This window comes from Hemiscyllium ocellatum, chromosome 3 (assembly GCF_020745735.1).
Source record: "Hemiscyllium ocellatum isolate sHemOce1 chromosome 3, sHemOce1.pat.X.cur, whole genome shotgun sequence".
NCBI lineage: Eukaryota > Metazoa > Chordata > Chondrichthyes > Orectolobiformes > Hemiscylliidae > Hemiscyllium > Hemiscyllium ocellatum.
Window position 1 is genome coordinate 142,917,499 of NC_083403.1, and position 23,296 is coordinate 142,940,794.

General features: G+C 42.3%; 1 protein-coding gene across 10 annotated transcripts in view; it reads right to left on the bottom strand.

The window, feature by feature from the left end:
- dnmt3ab (DNA (cytosine-5-)-methyltransferase 3 alpha b) overlaps positions 1 to 23,296 on the bottom strand; it is a 608,585-nt gene that overhangs the window by 136,653 nt on the left and 448,636 nt on the right. For all 10 annotated transcript variants that reach the window (XM_060854172.1, XM_060854193.1, XM_060854182.1 and 7 more), the window contains 3 exons: positions 17,978 to 18,124; positions 14,560 to 14,604; positions 14,360 to 14,439 (listed from right to left, as the gene is read on the bottom strand). In XM_060854172.1, the coding sequence (XP_060710155.1) occupies positions 14,360 to 14,439; positions 14,560 to 14,604; positions 17,978 to 18,124 (272 nt within the window). The remainder of the gene's footprint in view (positions 1 to 14,359; positions 14,440 to 14,559; positions 14,605 to 17,977; positions 18,125 to 23,296) is intronic.

A 23,296-nucleotide genomic window follows, 5' to 3' on the forward strand; every position in this document is an offset into this window, starting at 1 on the left:
TTCTTATTCCTGAGGACTGTACATAGTGGATACTGAGTGTGTGGCTACAGATAATACATTGGAAACTTGGAGATGATATAAGTAGCCTGGGGATCTAAAGCGGCATGTGGGTATGGGGTGAGGTTTGAAAGGCCTTTAACTGAAATTGGGAGCTGAGCTGCTGTGTTGGAGAACCAAGACAGTCCTTCCTTTTACAAAACACACCCCCACACCACACTCTCCTAATGGGCTGCAGGATGCATGATGAACCCAAACCCGGTGGGAAAACACAAACACAAATTCACATGTAGATTCAAGTGTATTTTAGAAATTACTTGAGAATTGTACGGATCTGTCTTTCCCTCAGCCTAAACAAAAATACAGACCAAAAAGCACAAAAGCCAGGCAGTTATGATGAATCACTAAAAAAAATGACTCACCATTTTGGGTACTGACTTTAGAAGGGATATGGAGGTGCAGGAGAGGATACAAAAAAGTTTTACCAGAACAGCTCCAGATAGCACAGACTTCAGTTACATGGCTCGTTTGGCAAAGTAAGAGAGAATGCAAGATTGATAGCAGATTTTATAAAGGTGTTCAAAGTCATGAGGGATCTGGACAGAGCAAATAGGGAAAATGTTTTCTCATTGAGAACCACAGAAAATCAGTTTAGGGTAATTGGTATGGTCTCCTTCTGTATTATAATCATTGGATAATCCTCTAGTTCTCACAATGAGGGAAATTCTAATTCCAACATGACTAATATTTGAGTTTACAAACTCAGAATAAATTTCTTCAATTATCACTCAGGGAGCATAGTGGAAGCCATTCTGAACTGAGCAAATCTGTCATCGTATGTGAGGGACAATAGACATTGTTCTGTTAGACGCTGGAGGAAGGGGGGGGGGGCGTGGTGGTGAAGGAGACAGAGAGCAAAAGAGGAATGGGGAGGGGGAATGATTGTATAGCCTTAGGGACACCCCTCTGCAATGAAGCCACAGGGAACTATAACAACTGATGCAAAGTTTGAGCCAGTAACATTAGTGTTGTTCTACAGCACACTTTAGCCATTTACCCAAATAAGCTAACTGAGCCCCACTTATAAGCAGGTATGGTAATTGAAAGTGCCATTTGACCAAAATTCTAACACTCATTTCTAAAAGACAAGGCTTCCCACAGGTTGCATGGCCTCGTAAAAGATAACTAATTGCTGGAAGCTGCACTGATTCACATTAATTGTGCACATCTACAGAAAGAACAATTGATATGGAATTCCCGAGTTTATTTAGGCTCAGTGTTCTTTCTCCATTGTCCTTGATTATAGACACAAAAATTGCTGAATCAAAGGACTTGATATATGGAACTTTAAAAATCCCCCAAATAAGCACTAACAAAGCAGACATGTTTTGAGAGTTGGCCTGTTTTTCTGCTCAGAGCGCCTTTCCTATTACCTGCCAGCCAATTAGCGCATACCCATGACTTACAGTGCATCAGATAATGTCTGGGGTGATCCTCAGTCAACTGAGGCTGTTATATGGTCACACCTGACCAGGTTAAAAATCAGACAACACCAAGTTATATTCCAACAGGTTTAACTGGAAGCACTAGCTTTCGGAGCACCGCTCCGTCATCAGGTGGTTGTGGAGAACACAATTGTAACTCTCAGAATTTATAGCAAAAACATTTGCTATAAATTTTGTCTCTTACAATTGTGTCCTCCACAACCACCTGATGAAGGAGCGTCCCTCCTAAAGCTAGTGCTTCCAATTAAACCTGTCGGACTATAACCTGGTGTTGTGTGATTTTTAACTTTGTACATCCCAGACCAACACCGGCATCTCCAAGTCATGACACCTGATCAGAATCCATTGGTTCTTGGAGGTGGATGATGACAATCAGATAGAGAGGTGTCCCCTTAATCCTGGGTTTGTGGACCTTGGCCCCAAGCCCACTCCCCTGAGGTCTTCTTGCCTGGTCTTGCTGAGTGGCCAACTCTCCCCATGCTGCTGCTACGACCAGGAAGTTGCTGGCCCATCAGACTGGAGCAGAAGTCACCGAATGGTGCTCTGAGCTCTAAATAATTGTGGGACATCACAGCCAGAACAGTTCCATGCTTGCTGGTGACTTTTGTTAGTAGTGTAGCAGTAAAACCTGCCACTTAAACAAAAACAAAACTGCTGATGCTGGAAATCAGAACCAAAAACAGAAACTGCTGAAGAAGCTTAGCAGGTCTGGCAGCATCTGTGGAGAGAAAGCAGAATTAATAAATATCCAGGGTTCTGAATAAGGGTCCCTGGACCTGAAATGTTAATTCTGCTTTCTCTCCACAGACGCTGACCGACCTGCTGAGTTTCTTCAACAATTTCTGATTTACTTAACCCTGCCACTCATGCTGTCCTGAGTTTCTGAGTGGCTTTCCATACTTGCTGAGGTTCACTGAACATATGCTGCTATCATGTTTGAAATTACCTTGAAAGAACATGTGGAACGTAACAAATGTCCCACATGTGACAGCTATTCATTGCCAATGACAGCACACTACCAGTAAAGCCTCTGAAAACGAAGCTGTTTTTTTGTAATGCATGTACAGTAATGAACATGTTTTAAAAGCTTTTGAATATTTTTCTTAAATTCCCTCAGAAACTGATTCAAATATGCTAAGTAAATGCTTTCATGTTGTTCTTTTAACCTTACTTTCAGTTATTTAAAATCAGATTACCTACAGGTGATGGACACAACACTGATTACAAAGCTTATTCATTTAAATAACCCCATTTTCAGTTGTAACAATTGAACTATACCAAATTACTGCACTTAAATATACCAAGGAAAATTTTTGAAACAAATCTTAAGATTTGAAGGCATTTGGTATGCTTTCCTTTATTGGTCAGAGCACTGAGTACAGGAGTTGAGAGGTCATGTTGCAGCTGTACAGGGTATTGGTTACACCACCTTTGGAATGTTGTGTGCAATTCTGGTCTCCTTCCTAATGTTGTGAAACTTGCAAGGGTTCAGGGAAGATTTACAAGGATGTTGCCAGGGTTGGAGGATTTGAGCAATTGGGAAAGGCTGAACAGGCTGGGGCTGTTTTCCCTGCAGCATGGATGGCTGAGCAGTGACATTATAGAGGTTTATAAAATCACGAGGGGCATGGATAGGATAAATAGACAAGGTCTTTTCCTTAGGATGGGGGGGGGGGGGGGGGGGGGGGGGGGGGGGGGGGTAGGGGTGGTGGAGGTGAGTCCAGAATGAGTGGGCATAGGTTTAGGGTGAGAGGGAAAAGGTATAAAAGGGACCTAAGGGGCAACTTTTTCACACAGAGGGTGGTGCATGTATGGAATGAGCTGCCTGAGGAAGTGTGGGAGGCTGGTACAATTACAACATTCAAAAGGCATTTGGATGGTATATGAATAGGAAGGGTTTAGAGGAGTATGGGTCAAGTGACGGTGAATGGGAGTGATTGGGTTGGGATATCTGGTCAGCATGAACGAGTTGGACCAAAGGGTCTATGACTCTAAAAGAAAACCACTTCTTGGAAGCTGCATTACATTAACAGTATCCATCCACAGAACAGACTTCATCAGCACTCAATCGCCTCGCTTATTTAGACACATTCCCCTTTCTTCCCTGTTTTCGATTACTGTGTTGCATGGAAACCTTAGGAAAGCAACTCTTCACAAAACCAGTGCAAACCTGGGTTAATTTGCTCCTGGATTATGAATTACAGCTGAAACGGAAACTCTGGCTACAGTTTTGCTGTTCTTAAATAAAAACAGTCTTAAGTTTGAGTATTGTAAGGAGGGGAAATCATGTTGCAGATCAGAATGTGTTTGTAAAGTTCAGCTACCTGTCAACAAACCTGGCTTAAAGGTGGTTTACATTTGTAGCAAGGTTGCACGTTTGGAGCAGGACTGAGGTCTGCTTGATTCAAATATCTCTACATTTGTCTTTTATTGGGGGTGTACTGTAAGGCCAGCATTTGTTGCCCATATCTAATAATTGTTGGACTGAGTGATAAAGGCCAATTAGGAGTAAACCACAATGTTGTGGATCTGGAGTCACATGTAGATAAGACCAGATAAGGAGGGCAAATGTCCTTCCTTCGAGATCATCGATGGGTTTACACCAAGCAATGAAAGCTGACACTCATTACTAACACTCACTTTCAATTCCAGATTTTATTAATCGCAATCCAAATTCCACCAGCTGACAAAATAGGATTTGAACCCATACCCTCAAAATATTAACTTGGGTTTGTAGATTACTAATCAACATTATCATCACACCATTCTTTCATTAGAATTTCCACAGGAATAGAGCAATGAGAGGTTAATGGAACATTGGAATAATGTGTAACATTTTCATGCTGGAATAAGAAAATAAAAAAAATTATTTCATAGGATACACTATACGTACTCAAGTAAAAATCGACCATCTATTTTTGGCCAAAAAATCTGGAATTTTCCATATATCTCATGTAAAAGTCGATCCTAGTTCTTCAATTAATTTGTTTTTTGTGCTTATGGTGCGCTGATGTACAATTCACACCAATTTAGTGCACAAGTTTAAGATGCATCAGGTCAGAGTCAGGTGACAACTTCCCTTTATGTGCAGCTTAGCGGAGGTCAGTTCCACTGTCGCACTCGTGGAATACAGTCATATTACCGTGATTCATTGTGTTTTTTCTTTATTCATTTCAAGATCAATTGGGCTCCTGCTAATGATAAGATATTTTGGACTGCAGCATGAATTTCAGCCCCTCAAAGGTAGCATCCATATAAGAGTCAACTCCATAACCTTAAAAAAGTCTAAAAAATTTAACTTTTACATGAGTTTTTATGGTAGGCCTCACTGTTTAGTCCAGCATTTAATATACATCTCTGATTGTCCTTGAAAATGTTGTGATATACCACTTAAATTGCTGCAGATCATATAGCGTAGTTACAACTGTGCTGTTAGGAAGAGACGGTTCTTGGACTTTGACTCTGACAGTGGAGAAATGGCAACATAGTTTGATAGTGAGTGGTTTGAATGGGAACTGCAGTTGGTGGTGTTCCCATATATCCTTGTCCGAGGTGGTTGAGGTCACATGATGTTGAAGCAGCCTTGGTGAGTTGATGTGGCGCATCATACAAATAGCACCCAGTGCTCCCTACTGTGCATTAGCGGCATAGGGAACAAATGCTGAAAGTTGTCGATGTGGTGCAAATAAATGTGTCTCTTTGTCCTGGGTAGTAATGACCTTCTTGTCCATTGTGGAGCAGCACTCATCCAATCAAATAGACAGTATTCCATCACTCATGTCTTATCAATGTTGGAGGTGTCTTGTCAGGAGGCAAGTTACTCATTGCAGGATTCCTAGTCTTGGGATCTGCTTTGTAGCTACAATATTTCTACGGTTGGTTCGGTTCAGTTTCTTGTCGATAATAATCCTCAGGATATTGATAATGAGGAATTCAGCAATGGTTAGGTTCTTTTGTTGAAGGTAGTTATTGCTTAGCACTTGTCTGGCATAAATGTCATTTGTCACTTTCATAGAATCTCTACAGTGTGAAAACAGGCCCTTGGCCCAACAAGTCCACACCGACCCTCTGAAGAGTAACCCATCCATACCCATTCCCCAACCCTATAATCCTATGTTTACCCCTGACTAATGCACCTAACCTCCACATCCTTGAACACATTGGCAATTTAGCATGGCCAATTCACCTAACCTGTACATCTTTGAATTATGGGAGGAAACCGGAGCATCAGGAGGAAACCCATGCAGATCTGGGGAGAATGTGCAAACTCCATTCAGACAGTCACCCGAGGCTGGATTCAAACCTGGGTCCCTCGTGTTGTGAGGCAACAGTGCTAACCACTGAGCCACTGTGCCACCCAAGGCATGGATATTGTCCAGGTCTTGCTGCAGATGGACATGTACAGCTTCAGAACTTGAGGTGATAAAGATGGTGATGAATCATATGCAATCATCAGTGAAAATCCTCACTTCTGACCAGATGATAGAGGGAAGGTCATTGAGGAAGGATCTGAAAGATGCCTAGGACACAACGTCGGGGAATCCTGCTGAGATGATCAGATGGGCCACTGGATTGAGGAGTGGCAGATAGAGTTTAATTTAGATAAACGTGAGGTGCTGCATTTGGGAAGACAAATCAGGGCAACACTTACACATTTAACGGTAAGGTCTTGAGGAGTTTTGCTGAACAAAGAGACCTTGCAGTGCAGGTTCATAGTTCCTTGAAAGTGGAATCACAAGACGACAGTGTAGTGAAGGTGGTATTTGGTATGCTTGCCTTTATTGGTCAGTGCATTGAATAAAAGGAGTTTGGAGTCTGTTGCGGCTATACAGAACATTGGAAAGCCTCTTTTGGAATATTGCATGCAGTTCTGGTTTCTGTGCTATAGGAAGGATGTTGTGAAACTTGAGAGGGTTCAGAAAAGATTTACAAGGATGTTGCCAGGGTTGGAGGGTTTGTGCTGTAGAGAGAGGCTGAGTGGGCTACGGTTATTTTCCCTGAGCTTCAGAGGCTAGGAGTGACTTTATAGAGATTTATAAAATCATGAGAAGCATGGATAGGGAAAATAGACAATGTGTGGGAGGGAGAGTCCAAAACTATAGGGTATAGGTTTAAGGGGAAAGATTTACAAGGGACTTAGAGGGCAACATTTACATGCAGAGGGTGGGGCGTGGATGGAAACAAGCTGCCACAAAAAAATACAACATTTAAAAAGCATCTGGATAGGTATATGAATAGGAAGGATTTAGAGGGAAATGGGATAAGTGCTGGCAAATGGTACTAGATTTATTCAGGCTATCTGGTTGGCATGGACAAATTGGACCAAAGGGTCTGTTTCCATGCTGTATATCTCTATGTCTTTTGTCCAACACTATCACGTTCCTTTGCAATAGACATGCTTCCAATTGGTGGAGTACAATCCCTCTCCACCCACCGACTCCAGTTTTGCCAGGGCTTCTTGATGCCCTAGTCAGTCAAATGCTGTCAAGATGTCAAGGGCTGTCACTCTCACCGACCCTCTGGAGTTCGGCTCTTCTGTTCCAAGGCTGTAATGGAGTCAGGAGTTGATGGAACTTCAACTGATCATCAGTTTGCAGGTTATTGTTGTGGAAGTGCCACCTGATAGTACTATTGATGACACCTTCCACCATATTGTTGGCGAAAAATTAGACCGAGAGTGCAGTAGTTGGTTTGGTTGGATTTGTCCTGCTTTTTGTGGACTGGATATATCTGGGCAATTTCCATATTGTTAGGTAAATGCCAATGTTGTCACTGTATTGGAACAGCTTCGCAAGGGGTCTGATTAATTTTTCAGTATTATTGCTGAAACGTAGTCACAGCCCATAGACAAATGTAAAAACTTGTGCATGCATTACTGGGGTCTTTATCAAAGTTTCAGAGACTATACTATTGCACAGGTCTCGTACATTTCTGATGAAGGAATATGGGAAAAGACGTTCCTACCAAGAAACAATGAAATTAGTTTCGTTTTTCATTCAGTTAGATCAATAGATATCATAGTTACATATTTAAATAATTTACTGTGCATAACACAAGGTCACATAACCCTATTTCTAATAGTTGTTTATGTGATTTTTTAAAAATTACTCATTATTGCTAGCATTTATTGCCCATCTCCAACTGCCCAGAGGCAAGTTAAGAGTCCAAAAGACCATGAGACATAGGAGCAGAAATTAAGCCATTCAGCCTATCAAGTCTGCTCTGTCATTCAATCATGGCTGATGAGTTTCTCAACCCCATTCTCCCACTTTCTCCCCATAACCCTTGATCCCCTTGACAATCAAGAAGCTATCTATCTCAGTCTTAAATATACTCAATGACCTGGCCTCCACAGCCTTCTGTGGCAGTGGATTCCGAAGATTCATCGCTCTCTGGATGAAGAAGTTTCTCCTGATCCCCATTCTAAAGGGTTTTCCTTTACTCTAAGGCTGTGCCCTTGGGTCCTAGTATCTCCTACCAATGGAAACATCTTCCCAACAGCCACTTTGTTCAGGCTGTTCAGTATTCTAAGTTATAATTATATCCCCCCCTCATCTATCTAAACTCCATCGAGTGCAGACCCAGAGTCCTCAAATGTGCCTCATATGTTAAGCTTTTCATTTCTGGAACCATTGTTGTGAACCTCCTCTGAACATGCTCCAGGGTCAGTATATCTGTCCTGAAATATGGGGCCCAAAACTGAGCACAAAACTCCAAATATGGTCTGACCAGAGCCTTATAGAGCCTGAGAACTACATCTCTACTTTTATATTCAAGTCCTCTCAAATCAAATGCCATCATTGCATTCGCCTTCCTAACTACTGACTCAATCTGCAAGTTTACCTTGAGAGAATCCTGGGCTAGAACTCCCAAGTCTCTTTGCACTTCAGGCTTCTGAATTTTCTCCTTATTTAGAAAATAGTCCATGCCTCTGTTCTTCCTACCAAAGTACATAACCTCACACTTTCCCATGTTGTACTCCATCTGCCACTTCTTTGCCCACTCTCCTAACCTGTTCAAATCCTCTGCAGCCTCCCTGCCTCCTCAATGCTACCTGCCCTTCTACCTATCTTTGTATCGTCCACAAACTTAGCCAGAATGCCCTCAGTTCTTTCATCCAGATTGTTAATGTATACACTGCTGTGGTCATATGTAGGCCAGGCCAGTTAAGGATAGCAGATTTCTTTCCCTAAAGGACATTAGTGAACAAGAGTTTTTTTTCAAGAATCAACAATGGATTCATGGTCATTATTAGACTTTTAATTCCAGACTTTTATTGAATTCAAATTCCACCATCTGCCATGGTGGGATTTGAATCCAGGTCCCCAGAATATTTGCTGACTTTCTGGATTAATATTGAAGTGATAATACTATCACCCCTGGATAAATCTTGACTACACCTGCTACAATACTTAGCATATTTAAGCAAAACCTTTGGTGAAACATGTAAACTTTAGAACTTATATTTAGCACCAGGCAACAGATCTGAATAATGGAAAGTTCCTTTGAGAACTTTTGTTTAATGAAAAAACAGTTTTAATTCCTGGCAAAAGCAACTAAAAGGTTATTGCCATTACCATTCACAGTATGTTATAAAATATAAAAACTCATCTTTGAGTAATTCATGTATCTTATGATACACCTTTCAGATTCTGATTACCTTCACTGTTCAACAAAATGTTCATTTTGAAGTAGAGGGTGCAGGACCCTTAAAATTCTGCACTAATAATCAGTCTTCCCATCAATTTGAAAATTCCAGAAGTTGTATATAAAGCTGAATGCAGACCGCTGTTAACTTGAGATTCATCATCCAACAGCGATGGTTTGGCTAACTTGTGGGGCTCAGTCTTCTCATGCAAACTCTTGAAGAAAATAACCCAGATATTCCTATCACTGTGGGAACAGATTCAACCAATGGTAATTCTCTCTAAGAATTACCCTTTTCAAATGACCTAATGGCTGTTTTTAGTTCAAGATTCCAAGTTTTGTCAGCCCCAAATGTGAACATCAGACGAAAACAGGGACACATCAGCAACATTACAGGTCAAGACATGAACTTATTTTTATAAATGACACTTGCTGTTGTATTTCAGGAGTAAAAGCTTCCATTAGTATTTTAACAGTGATGGAGATAAGTAAATGTGTGAGGAAACTGTGGGGTTAGGTTGGCAGCTCGGTATGTAAGGAGGCAGTGCCCCAGTGGTTGCTGAGGATAACTTAGGGACATAGCGGGCATTGGTTCAAGGGCCTGAGCAGACATTTGGTCCAATAGGATCAGGTCAGGGATGTCATTTCATGCGGTGTCATTTCACAGAGGACTACAAAAAAAGAAATGGGGAGAGGGGTGTGAGAAGATTAAATAGGAAGGTAAGCTTGCCAATAATATAAAAGAAGATTGAAAGGGTTTCTTTAGAAAGATAAAGGGCAAAAGAGAGGCAAACGTGAACATAGGACCACCGGAAAATGATGCTGGAGTAGTAATGGAGAATAAAGAAATGGCAGAGGAACTGAACAAGCACTTTGCGTCAGTCTTCATGATAGAAGACATGGGTAATATCCCAAAAATTCAAGAGAGTTGGATGGCAGACACGAGAATGTTGGCCATTACCAAGGAGAAGGGGCTCGAAAAACTGAAAGGTCTGAAGGTGGATAACTTAGCTGGACCAACTGGAATACACTCCAGAGTTCTGAAGGAGACAACTGAAGAGATAATGGATGCATTAGTGGTGAGTAAGGCAAAAGACAGGAAACTACAGGCCGATTAGCCTGACCTCGATTGCTGGTAAGATTTTCAAGTCCCTTGTGAAGGATGAGATTTCTGAATACTTGGAAGTGCATAATAAAATAAGACAAAATCAGCACAGTTTCAATAAGGGGAGGTCATGCCTGACAAATCTGTGAGAATTCTTTGAGGAGGTAACAAGCAGGTTAGACCAAGGAGAGCCATTGAATGTTATGTACATGTACTTCCATAAGGCCTTTGACAAGGTGCAGTACAGGATTTTAACCCAATGATAGTGAAGGAACTGTAATATATTTCCAAGTCAGGATGGTTAATGGCTTGAGGGGGCATTTGCAGGAGGTGGTGTTCCCATAAATCTTCTGCCCTCGTCCTTCTGGATGGAAGTGATCATGGGTTTGGAAGGTGCTGTCTGAGGATCTTTGGTGAATTTCTGCAGTGCATCTTGTAGATAAGTACACACTGATGCTACTGAGCGTCGATGATGGAGCGAATGGATGCTTGTGGATGTGGTGCCAATCAAATGGGCTGCTTTGTCCTGGATGATATCAAGCTTCTTGAGTGTTGTAGGGGCTGCACTCATCCAGGCAGGTGGCGCGTATTCCATCACACTCCTGACTTGTGACTCATAGATGGTGGACAGGCTTTTGGGACTCAGGTGGTGAGTCACTTGCTGCAATATTCCGAGCCTCCAAACTGTTCTTGTAGCCACTGTGTTTATGTGGTGAATCCAGTTGAGTTTCTAAATAATGATAACTCTCAGGATATTGAAAACAGGGGATCAGTGATGGTAACACCACTGAATGCCAAAAGGTGGTGGTTAGTTTGTCTCATATTGGTGATTGTTGTAGACTGGCATTTGTGTGGCGTGAATGTTACTTGCCTGTTGTCAGCCTAAGTATGGATATTGTCCAGATATTGTTGCATTTGGACACTGAATGATTCAGGATCTGAGGACTCGTGAATAGTGCTGAACATTGTGTAATCATCGGTGAACATCCCCACTTTGAACTTTGTGACGGGCAGCAGGTCACTGAGGAAGATTGTTGGGCCTAGACACTACCCTGAGGAACTCCTGCAGAGATGTCAAGGAGCTGAAATGACTGATGTGCAAAAACCATGACCATCTTCCTATGTGTCAGGTATGACTCTAACCAAGTTTGTCCCTGGATACTCTTTCTCCAGTTTCGCTAGTGCTCCTTGATGCAGCCTTGATGTCAAGGGCTGTCACTCTCACCTCGCCTCATTTGTCCATACTTCAACCAAGATTATAATGAGGTCAGGAGCTAAGTGGTCCTGGCGGAAACCAAACTGTGCTTCACCGACAAGATTATTACTGAGCAAGTGCTGCTTGATAGTACTGTCAATGATACCTTCCAACATTTTACTGATATTAACAATAGACTGATGGGGCAGTAACTGGCCAGGTTGGATTTGTCCTGCTTATGTACAAGACAAACCTGGGCAACTTTCCACACTGTCAGGTAGATGCCAGTGTTGTAACTGTCTGGAACAGCTTGGCTAGGAGAGCGGCAAGTTCTGGAGCATGGCCTCAGGCCTATTGCTGGAATTTTGTCAGAGTCCATAGCCTTTATAGTATCCAGAGTCTTATCATCTTGTGGTCTTATTTAAAGTATTACATTTCAAGAAACACTATGCAAATTTGCAAAGATTACTAGTAGGTCAGAGGACTGGACAGATATTATAACCAGCAAAGAATGGCTGAAAAGATAATATAAGAAAGAAAATAGAGTATGAAAAAAAGTTACTAATATAAAACAGTAAATGTTTTTTAATCAACATTCATATTGAGAAAGAAGAACTAAAGCTAGTGTTGGTCCTCCAGAGAGTGTCTGTGAAATTGACAATGGAAAGCAAATAGATGACAGAAGTTTTGAAATTATTTTTGCTACATAGTTGAAGCACTGAAGTAAGGTGGTGATGGTGCAGCACTGTTCATCTACTCCGTCTGCTTTTTACTTTCTATTTTCTCATTTCTCTGCTTTTTCTTAACATTTCCATTCCAGCCAGTTTTGAAACAGTTTCTACTCTCGTGTTGTTAGAATACTGAATGGACTCACAAACTCTTAGCATTCGCCTGTACTGGTGTTTTTTTGTTTTTGCTGTTTATCTATTATTTATTTATCTATGCTACTTAACTCTGTGATTGCTCACAAGACAAAGCTTTTCACTGTGGCTCAGTACACGTGACAATAAATTCAATTCAATTCAATTATTTTATTGAAATTCTTTAATTTCTCTGGTGTCTCCCCATGGTTCCCTGTGAAGAGACGGCTTCAAGCCCAGTACAGTGATCTCAGACTGCACGGGCATGCTCCCTTTGTGGTAGACTCATCCCAGAGGGACGGTCACTACCTGGCACAGCGTGCTCATCCCAGAGGGACGGTCACGACCTGGCACAGCGTGCTCATCCCAGAGGGACGGTCACGACCTGGCACAGCGTGCTCATCCCAGAGGGACGGTCACGACCTGGCACAGCGTGCTCATCCCAGAGGGACGGTCACTACCTGGCACAGCGTGCTCATCCCAGAGGGACGGTCACGACCTGGCACAGCGTGCTCATCCCAGAGGGACGGTCACGACCTGGCACAGCGTGCTCATCCCAGAGGGACGGTCACTACCTGGCACGATGCGCTCATCCCAGAGGGACGGTCACTATCTGGCACAGCTTCCTCATCCCAGAGGGACGGTCACTATCTGGCACAGCTTCCTCATCCCAGAGGGACGGTCACTACCTGGCACAGCGTGCTCATCCCAGAGGGACGGTCACGACCTGGCACAGCGTGCTCATCCCAGAGGGACGGTCACTACCTGGCACAGCGTGCTCATCCCAGAGGGACGGTCACTACCTGGCACAGCGTGCTCATCCCAGAGGGACGGTCACTACCTGGCACAGTGTGCTCATCCCAGAGGGACGGTCACTACCTGGCACAGTGTGCTCATCCCAGAGGGATGGTCACGACCTGGCACAGCGTGCTTATCCCAGAGGGACGGTCACTACCTGGCACAGCTTCCTCATCCCAGAGGGACGGTCAGTACCTAGCATGGCGGGCTAATCCGGAGGGGCGGTCACTACCTGGCATGGTGGGCTCATCCCAGAAGAACGGTCACGACTTGGTACGGCGTGCTCATCCCGGAGTGACGGTCACTACCTGGCACGATGTGCTCATCCCAGAGTGACGGTCACTACCTGGCACAGCATGCTCATCCCGGAGGGACGGTCACTACTTGGCACAGCGTGCTCATCCCGGAGGGACGGTCACGACCTAACACAGCGTGCTCATCCCAGAGGGACGGTCACGACCTGGCACAATATGCTCATCTCAGAGGGACAGTCACTACCTGGCAAGGTGTGTCCCCGTTGTGCTGGACCTATCCCGGAAGGGTGGTTGTGGCTTGCCATGGTGGTCTCCTAGTTATGTGGTCCTGTCCAGGTGCGAAGGTATTCCTGGTTTGGAGATCTTCATCAGCGGCAGCTTCCAGCTATGCAGTGGTTTCCTGTTGTGGCACCTTTGTCCTTGAGGAGCAGACTTGGCTTGGCAGTCCCAAGCCAGTGTATAGGTGGCGACTTCAGATATTCCAGCATTACTTTCCTTAATTAAAGCTTTGCCCGAAGTGAAATTGATCTCAGATGAACTGTCTTAATGACTTCTGTCATAGTAAATGCTGAGGTATGGCTACTTATAATACTCTTCACTGTAAATTTTGGAAAAAAACACATGGGACAATAAATTGCTATTCTATTTTATTGCTTCAGTGACAACAGGACTGCAGCCATGGCTATTGCAGGAGATACCCAGGAAACTTGCTCAACGTACTTTTGCAGAGATAAGACCAGTTTCCTTATTTCCTTATCTCTGCCTCTAGTCACTCCATCACAAAAGAAAGAAAATGAGATGGTGTCTCAGTGTCGTTTTTGGACCAAACAGTCCCATGTCCTAAGTGAGGTCCTGGTAATGTCGAGTAGGATCATTAACCTGGTGGTAGTCCTGATTTGTGCTCTCATCAAGTTGTTAAAAAACGAGAGACATGTCGAGCCTCTAAATCATCACCAACAACACTGTAAACCAGAAAGAAAAGACAGGTCTTTTCTTACCTTACAACTCTGGCACATGCCTCCAATAAAGAGAGGGTGCTCAAGAGAAATATTTTGACTTCCACAGGCAAGGCAGATATCTGCAAACAGTGAAAAAAACAATTAGCTTATGTTAAAGTTATATTTGCTGTATGTTTTTATTTTTATTTCAAATTACACCACGCAAAATCTCAATCTTATCAAAATCTCAATGTACTTACCTTCAATGTTTCTGCTATTTTGCCTCACATCATAGACTAGCCTCTCTGAAAAACAAAACATATTTTTGAAAAAAAAAACCTATGGTTAATGATTCAAATGATTTTATTCAATATTATTACTGTAGGGTAGAAGCAATTTACTCTGATGTGCTGCGCTTAAACCCACTTCCTCACTGCCAATTAGATACTTGATGACAAGGGTTAAACATTACAACTTAGATTTCTCACTGGCTTGAGTCCAATTGATAGGAGGGCAGAATGCCTATATGTCAAGTAAATTATACACTTTGCTTTTAGAAATTCTAAGGTAAAACCTAACTTAAATAATCAGGATGAGTACCAGGCATCAGGAATTCCAACGATTGTGAACTTGTCCATTGCAGGATGTAAACTCCTGAGGATTTAAAGGCATGCAGTAGTTCCTGGGGCTGGTATCCAGGCAAACTGATTGAAAGAAAAGAGCAGAAAAGTCTGTCGGCAGTAATACCTGTGAGGGCTGCAGAAGCACAGAGAATGCCCCAGGTTCACCAATGTAGCTGGACTGGTGTTTCTGAACTATGGCAAGCTGAAGAGATGTTGGAAAGGAATGGCGTAGTTCGCCAAGGCGACCTGTTTGAGGACAGTAGGAGGGAGTGGCCAGGGTAGTAAGTATCATTGCAAACACTTGATCATCGGAGAATGAGGTCTCAGTGTTGGTTCTAGGCCTTTCCTTAAGGGATTCTCCCATGTCTCCACTGTAATCCAAACAAAATACTAAAGTCACCTCCAGTGTCCCTCTCCACTTGAGATAATACCTGCTGCCACTTCAGTGTGCTCTCCTTACTGCTCCTATTACTCTTGATGTTCCTCCACCTGCCCACATGGAGCTCTCACTTCCCCACAGCAAGTGTCCTCTCTCACTCGCTCTCTCTTTCTTTCAAGGCAAAAAATAAATTTTGCCACAATTTTTCAAGCAATCGCTCTCCCATAATCAGTTCCTGAATTTGTAGATTCTTCCCTATCACTCAAATAAGAATTTCAGCAGAAATAACCACTGCTTTCTTCTGAAGATGGCTGGCTCTTTAGATGAGAATTTTATTTTGCAGTTGTAGCTGAGCTGTCGGAGGTTACCGGGTGGTCCCAATCTCAGTCCTACACATATTTCAGTTGTCTGTCTGATTCCAATTTGCACAGAGCTATTAGCCTACTGTAGCTATCAATCAGCATCCCACATGGCCAAGCAGAGACCCACAGAATGAGGGCAGCAGAAATGAGCAGCAATTGATGGAAGGTTTGAAATTTCACCTGGAATCTATTTTATCTTTGCATTCTGCATGCAGTTGCACTCAACCGATCACAAGATACCCAGAAATGACAGAAGCTATTTGTTCCATTAACTATCAGATCAGGAAGACTACCTGATTTCATCAATTTAATTTCAATTTTGCCCTCTATTTATCCACCCGAAAGCCATTCTAAGTGGTAATTATTCTTTGCATAAAGTAGAACTCCCAGATAATCTGAACTGATTTATGCATTTTTAAATGAAGTAGTAATTTGAGGGAGATGGTGGCATATTGGTGATGTCATTGGACTTGTAATCCAGAGGTTAATGCTGTGGGGACAATGGGTTCCAATTCCACCATGGCAGCTGTTGGAATTTAAATTCAATTCATGAACCTGGAATTGAAAAATAGTCTCTGAATTGGTTACAAAACTATCATCAATTCATTCATGTCACTCAGGGATGAAAGTCTGCTGTCTTTACCTAGTCTGGCCTACACTGCAGTGCAGAGCCGCAACAATTCTGAAATGACCCAGCAAACCACCCAGTTCTAGGGCAATTAGAGGTGGGCAAAAGATGCTGACCTTACCAGCAACACCCACATTATATGAAGAAATAAAGGAAGTGTTTCAAACTTACCCCCATTCTCACACCTGTCAACACCAACCCTAAACAGCTCTAAAGCGTCTTCTCACCATTGCCTTCTTTCTAAGCTGAAAAGCTGGAGTTTCTCATAACGAAGATTTCTGTCACAAGGGGTCAGACTACTGGCTATTCTCACTACAGGCTTCCAATGCTTAAATGTTTCTCAGCAATCAAGATGTAATCTGACCAGAGTGTTAAGTCGATTTCCAATGACCATAATGCCAACTCTCATCCTATCTCATGATCTTGATCCTGAACTATTTTCTAAATGTTTTAAGGCAGTCAGTCATTATAACAATTTTGTTGTCTGTGGCATTGGTTAAACATGATAAGCACTTAGTTAACAAAGTCTTTACATGTTATTTATAGCTATTTATACATGGCTGACTTGCAATCCAGAAACCCTTTATTACTTTCACCTCATGTTTGCTTGATATCTTTGACAGATAAAAATCTATCAATCTTAGTTTTAAATTCAACAATTGATTTTGTATCAAGTGCTTTTTGAAAAGAACATTCCCAACTTTAGCTACTGTTTGTACGAAAAAGTGTTTCCTAATTTCACTTCTGAAAGGTAGGGTTGTGTTTTTTGACTATGTCTCCTGGTCCTCTCATTATCAGAAGTAGTTTCTCCCAAACTATTTCATATTTCTCATTAATATCATGAAAGGTTTGATTCAACCTTTTAAATTCCAGGGACTTGTTTGTTTGATCTCCCCTTATATAATTTAAATATAGTTAGATTTCATCTGCACATTTTAAGACTTAATTCTGATATTTCTAGTCTGTTGCCTTAATTTTTATTTTGCCTCCTTGTTTAGTACCATCTGAAAATTTGAACAATATTCTCCAAGCCTGAGTGACAGTTTACTCCTTTTGTGAAAGCTGCTGTTGTATCAGTCTAGGGGCTCAAATGGAGTGGATTGCCTGTGCCTTACTTCAAAGGGTTTAGAAATGGAATATTAATACATATCATGCGATGTTTTGCTGACCTCATTGGTGTAATTAATTCTGCTTTTCAGTGGGTACAGTGTGTAGTACTATGACAGAGTAGGAACAAGTATGCTTTGTCTTGCTGTCTCATAGGAAAGCTATGCAGGTGACCTTTCCAGTCATCTCATGTGACAGAAAGGCAGCAACTCTAACCTAACCCTATCACAGAGGTGATACAGCCTGCAGCAGATCACCACAGTACTCAGCTGTCATAACATGAGAACTACCTTGGTTCCCCAGGCACTGTTTGATATACAACAACCAGCAACCTTATACATGTCAGTCACCAAGGTAGTTCAAAATGAGGTTCAAGAGTTTAAACATAAGGCAACACAAAATATGATCAACGCTAGTTAATGAGGCTAACCTTGATATTTCAGAAGCTATCTAAAGCATGTATCTCTGGGCAAACTGGAACTAATTTGTGTATTCCCATATTTTCTAAAGGGATTCTGAAATGTTTCTTGTTGCAATATACCCAAGGTTCTGAAACAAATTTGAATAATTAGTTCATACCTCGAGTCTGTTCGTCTATGATTTCTTTGACTTTTAGCTTCTCTGTGCTTCTTCTTGCTTTTTTGGCTGGGGGAGGCGGAGGGTAAACAGCAGCTTCAGGCTCCACCCAACTTTCTGTATAAACCTCTTTGTAAGGATTTCGTTCCTCTGGAAATCAAAGAATATCTTTGTTACTGGATATAGGACAAGCTGTGCAAAGACTACAAAAGACAGTACTGTTCAGCTGTGGACTGCTGACAGGTTTGGTGACAATCAGAACTCAAAGTTTGGGAGAAGATTTGTAGCTCGGGTGCTCGTTGTTGTGGTTCTGTTCACCGAGCTGGGAATTTGTGTTGCAAACGTTTAGTCCCCTGTCTAGGTGACATCCTCAGTGCTTGGGAGCCTCCTGTGAAGCGCTTCTGTGATGTTTCCTCCGGCATTTATAGTGGTTTGAATCTGCCGTTTCCGGTTGTCAGTTCCAGCTGTTCGCTGCAGTGGCCGGTATATTGGGTCCAGGTCGATGTGCTTATTGATTGAATCTGTGGATGAGTGCCATGCCTCCAGGAATTCCCTGGCTGTTCTCTGTTTGGCTTGCCCTATAATAGCAGTGTTGTCCCAGTCGAATTCATGTTGCTTGTCATCTGCGTGTGTGGCTACTAAGGATAGCTGGTCGTGTCGTTTCATGGCTAGTTGGTGTTCATGGATGTGGATCTTTAGCTGTCTTCCTGCTTGTCCTATGTAGTGTTTTGTGCAGTCCTTGCATGGGATTTTGTACACTACATTGGTTTTGCTCATGCTGGGTATCGGGTCCTTCGTTCTGGTGAGTTGTTGTCTGAGAGTGGCTGTTGGTTTGTGTGCTGTTATGAGTCCTAGTGGTCGCAGCAGTCTGGCTGTCAGTTCGGAAATGCTTCTGATGTATGGTGGTGTGGCTAGTCCTTTGGGTTGCGGCATGACCTCGTTCTGTTGTCTTTCCCTTAGGCATCTGTTGATAAAATTGCGCCGGTATCGTTTTTGGTAAATACATTTTATAGGTGTTCTTCTTCCTCTTCTTGCAGTTCTGGTGTACTGCAGTGTGTTGTGGCCCTTTTGAACAGTGTCTTGATGCAACTTCTTTTGTGCGTGGTGGAGTGGTTGCTTTCATTGCTCTGGACTTGGTCTGTGTGTGTGTGGCTTTCTTGTGTACCTTTGTGGTGAATTCTCTGTTCGGTGTTCTCTGTACCATCACGGCTAGGAATGGGAGCTGGTTGTCCTTTTCTTCCTCTCTCGTGAATCGGATTCCTGTGAGTGTGGCGTTGATGATCCGGTGTGTGTTCTCTATTTCTGTGTTTTTAATGATTACAAAGGTGTCATCCACATATCTGACCCAGAGTTTGGGTTGAATTTGCGGTAAGACTGTTTGTTCTAACCTTTGCATTACTGCTTCTGCTATGAGTCCAGAGATGGGCGAGCCCATGGGTGTGCTGTTGATTTGTTCATATATTTGGTTGTTGAATGTGAAGTGTGTTGTGAGGCACAGGTCCAGTAGTTTAAGTATGCCGTCTTTGTTGATAGGTTCAACATCCTGTTGTCTGTTCTGTACGTCCAGCAGGTTGGCTATTGTTTCTCTGGCTAGGGCTTTGTCGATAGAGGTGAACAGTGCCGTTACATCGAATGAGACCATGGTTTCTTCCTCGTCTATGTGTATATTTCTGATGATGTCCAAGAATTCCTATGTTGATTGTATAGAGTGTCTGGATCCGCTGATCAGGTGTTTCAGTTTCTGCTGTAGTTCTTTAGCCAGTTTGTGTGATGGTGTCCCTGGTAGTGATACTATGGGTCTGAGCGAACAGCTGGAACTGACAACCAGAAACGGCAGATTCAAACCACTATAAATGCCGGAGGAAACATCACAGAAGCGCTCCCAAGCACTGAAGATGTCACCTAGACAGGGGATGAAACGTTTGCAACACAAATTCCCAGCTCGGCGAACAGAACCACAAGAACAATCAGAACTACGTGGGTGAAATTCAACACAGCAGACACCAGTGGATTGGTTGCTTGTTTTACATCCTGTCCACTTTTGTTTTGCGTTAAAGTAACTAGGCAGGGTGTTTATGCCTTTACAGATAGTGATTTTTAATATTCACGTATCCATGTTGTGATAAAAGGTTTAAATAATTGGGAAATTTGTTACTTAAAACTGATTTCAGTTTTGTGAATGTAATTTACTGGTATTTTAATTTTTAAAAAATGATCAGAAAGTAATTTGGAACAGTGCAATAAAGATATGTTTTCTTGGAAACAAGTTAAATACCTTGATCAGACACCTAGTGAGATAACTATTGAGTATATATAATGCCGAGTTTTATGATCTGTACAGAAACAAACTGTCAGTGAACAGAATCAGGTTTCATTTGAGAAAAACAATTTTTTCTTGCTCTTACTAGCAGAAAGTTTATGGAAGTCTCCTGGTTGTCAGAAATGAAAAAAATTAGTCAAGTCAACCATTTTAAAGTTAAAGTTAACATAGGATTGATAATCACAGGGATTGAGCAAGATGAGAAAAGGGGAGTTGTTTTAATGTTTACATTAAATCTTTCTAATTGACATATTTTTTTTTGTGTGTAACAAAGTTGTGTTCTTTTGTTAATAGAACACTTGCAGCCTGTTGTGAATATGTTCAGAGACTGACCACTATGAGAACCAGAATAAAACTTATGATCTAACATTCCTGATGAAGGGCTCATGCCTGATACGTCAATTCTCCTGCTCCTCGGATGCTGCCTGACCGGTTATGCTTTTCCAGCAACACACTCTCTACTCTGATCCCCAGCATCTGCAGCCCTCACTTTCTTTTCCCTTTTGATCTATCAAGCCAGGTTTCATTTTGAGATGCGAGGTGCCCGGTATTCTAACAATGGTCCAAATTTTTTGAAGGTCAAATAAGAATATCTGCAGCATAGTTGGGGGTTGCATACGGGAACCTTACAGAACCCCGATCAAAGCAAGCTCTAAAGCAACTGCCCAAAAAACTGAAGATTCTGCTTGGCAATTCCCCTACACTTGGAATCCTCAAGTATTCATTTACAATCAGAGAATCTGCAGTATAGATTAGATAGCACCTACATAGCTACTCAGGAAATGTTAAAATTATTCAGTACCTAGTCTAACTCCTGGGTAAACATTACACTGATCCCCAACTTATCTTGTGCACCCTGAACTACAGATCTGAGATTCCTACAAACCCCAAACCCCGACATTCCTCTCCCCATCAATTCCAGCCCACCCTAGCCCTGAACCCAACACACAGCTCCTAAGTGAATCATGAGGGATTTCTTACTGCCAGTGGCCAACTGGCCAATCTTGACACTTTCTGCCTTGAAAGCTTTATGTCAAAATTAAACATGACAAACAATCCATAACAGAGGATATACATCAGCAAAGATAGCGAAGCATTAAAACAGAAAGGTGAGAAAACACAGCTGGTACTGACTGTAAACACAGAAAGCAGATTGAAAGACCAGCTTAATTTCAATGCCAATGGGTGCACCTTGGATTCTTGCTGTAGGACTACACCAACTGGTCTGTTTGAGGTACAGCGGGGCGCTTATGGAGAAAACTTTAAAATACAGGAGAAGGGGGAAGTGGACTTTGGGAACTGGATGAGGCAGAAAGTGGAAAGGAGATAAGGGATGGTGTGTAAAGAATGGAGGAGGAAAGTAGGGGCAGAGAAAAAAAACTCTGAAGAGAAAATGGAGATGCGAGGTTGTGAAGCAGGTGTAGGTAGGTGATGAAGAGGGCTGAGAAGATGGACTGATGAGAAAAGGAGAAAGAGAGGGACGTTGGTGCGGAATGGTGGAAGATAAGCCAAAAGTAGAGGGATGTAATGGACCAAGTGAGGAAGGAGAAAAGGAGCAAAAGAAGGTGTACAGTTTGGGAGAATGGAGGTGAGGGATAATGATGGGGGGCGAGGGGGGGGGGGGGGGGGGGGTGGCTTGATGTTTAATATGATGCAGCCATGTTTGGGAAATCCTCAGTAAAAGTGGAATAGTGAAGATACTAATGGTTGAAAACTTCAGCCAACTGGGATGAAGGTTTTCAGTTTAGATTAGAGATATGGGATTGATTAGGCAGCCAGACAGTAGTTGGTGATAAAATAGTAGCCAGTGGTGTGGGAAAAAAATGGCAGTTGGAAAATGCATTTGGACAGGGGGAGACACTATTGATCTAGAAATAAAGTAGACTAGGGAAATTTAGAGTAAAATATCCAGGTATGTTGATTATACAAAGGCTGGTGACAACGTAATAGCTAAGGAGGTCACAAAGAATCCACAGAGAGATATACTTAGGTTGGTGAGGAACTAGATGTATAGAAGCATATTGAGAGAAAATGGGAGGTGTTCACTTTGCCAACAAAAACAGTAAAGCAAAAAAATCACTTTTAAAGACATTAAACTTTTAAATGGTGATGTTCAGAGTTTTCGGGTTCACAGATTCCAGCTAAGAGAATGGCTATGGACCAACGGGGAGTTCTTGTAATTATCCGACTTCAGAAACCATAATTTTTTCGAGAATAGAACACGGAAGAAATGCTTCAGAATTTCGGGAGATGCAAAAATATTTATTATTCAAACTTGAACAAATCAAATTTAATTAATAATTACTAACGGAGGTTCTAGCAGTTAAGAGTGTATTAAACCACAAACTCAAACTGTATACATATAGCGGAACAGTCAGGATTGCTATACGGTAAATGAGTTACGAGACAAAATGCGCTGAACACCACACAGTTTGCACTTTAAATGACTGATTCGGTCAAGACAAATACCAACCAACTATAAGTGATGCTGTGTCTCATTAAATCTCACTAAAGCTCTGGCTCCTTTGCAAGGGATTCCAATTCTTTATTTTCCAAGATCTAGCCTTGGAAGACCATCAAAAGGTCTCCAACTTGGACTGCTTGGATTGTAAAATGGCATATTTGGTGGGATACCACACAGATGGGAATAAACAGGGAAATGGTGAGACTGAGACACTGCATGAGTATGTTTAAATTAGCACACTGAGTTAGGACAAGGCAGAAACCAATCTGAGTCAGCAATCCAGGCCTCCGATTCTGCAGGCCTGGTCAGTACATCGAACAGTCTAGGGTACTGGGTCTCGGAGTCTGCTAACAGCAGCACTCTCCTAGTTCCTGAAGTGGGAAGCATTTACTGCTGGACACACAGAAATACTTGAATAACATCCCATAGCTGATATGAGCTGACAATAAGAAATCTCGCTCCATGACCATGTTAAAAGTGAAGTAGGGATGTACCGCTGACAAACAGGAAAAAGAAATCCAGAGCAAAGGAGACCAGA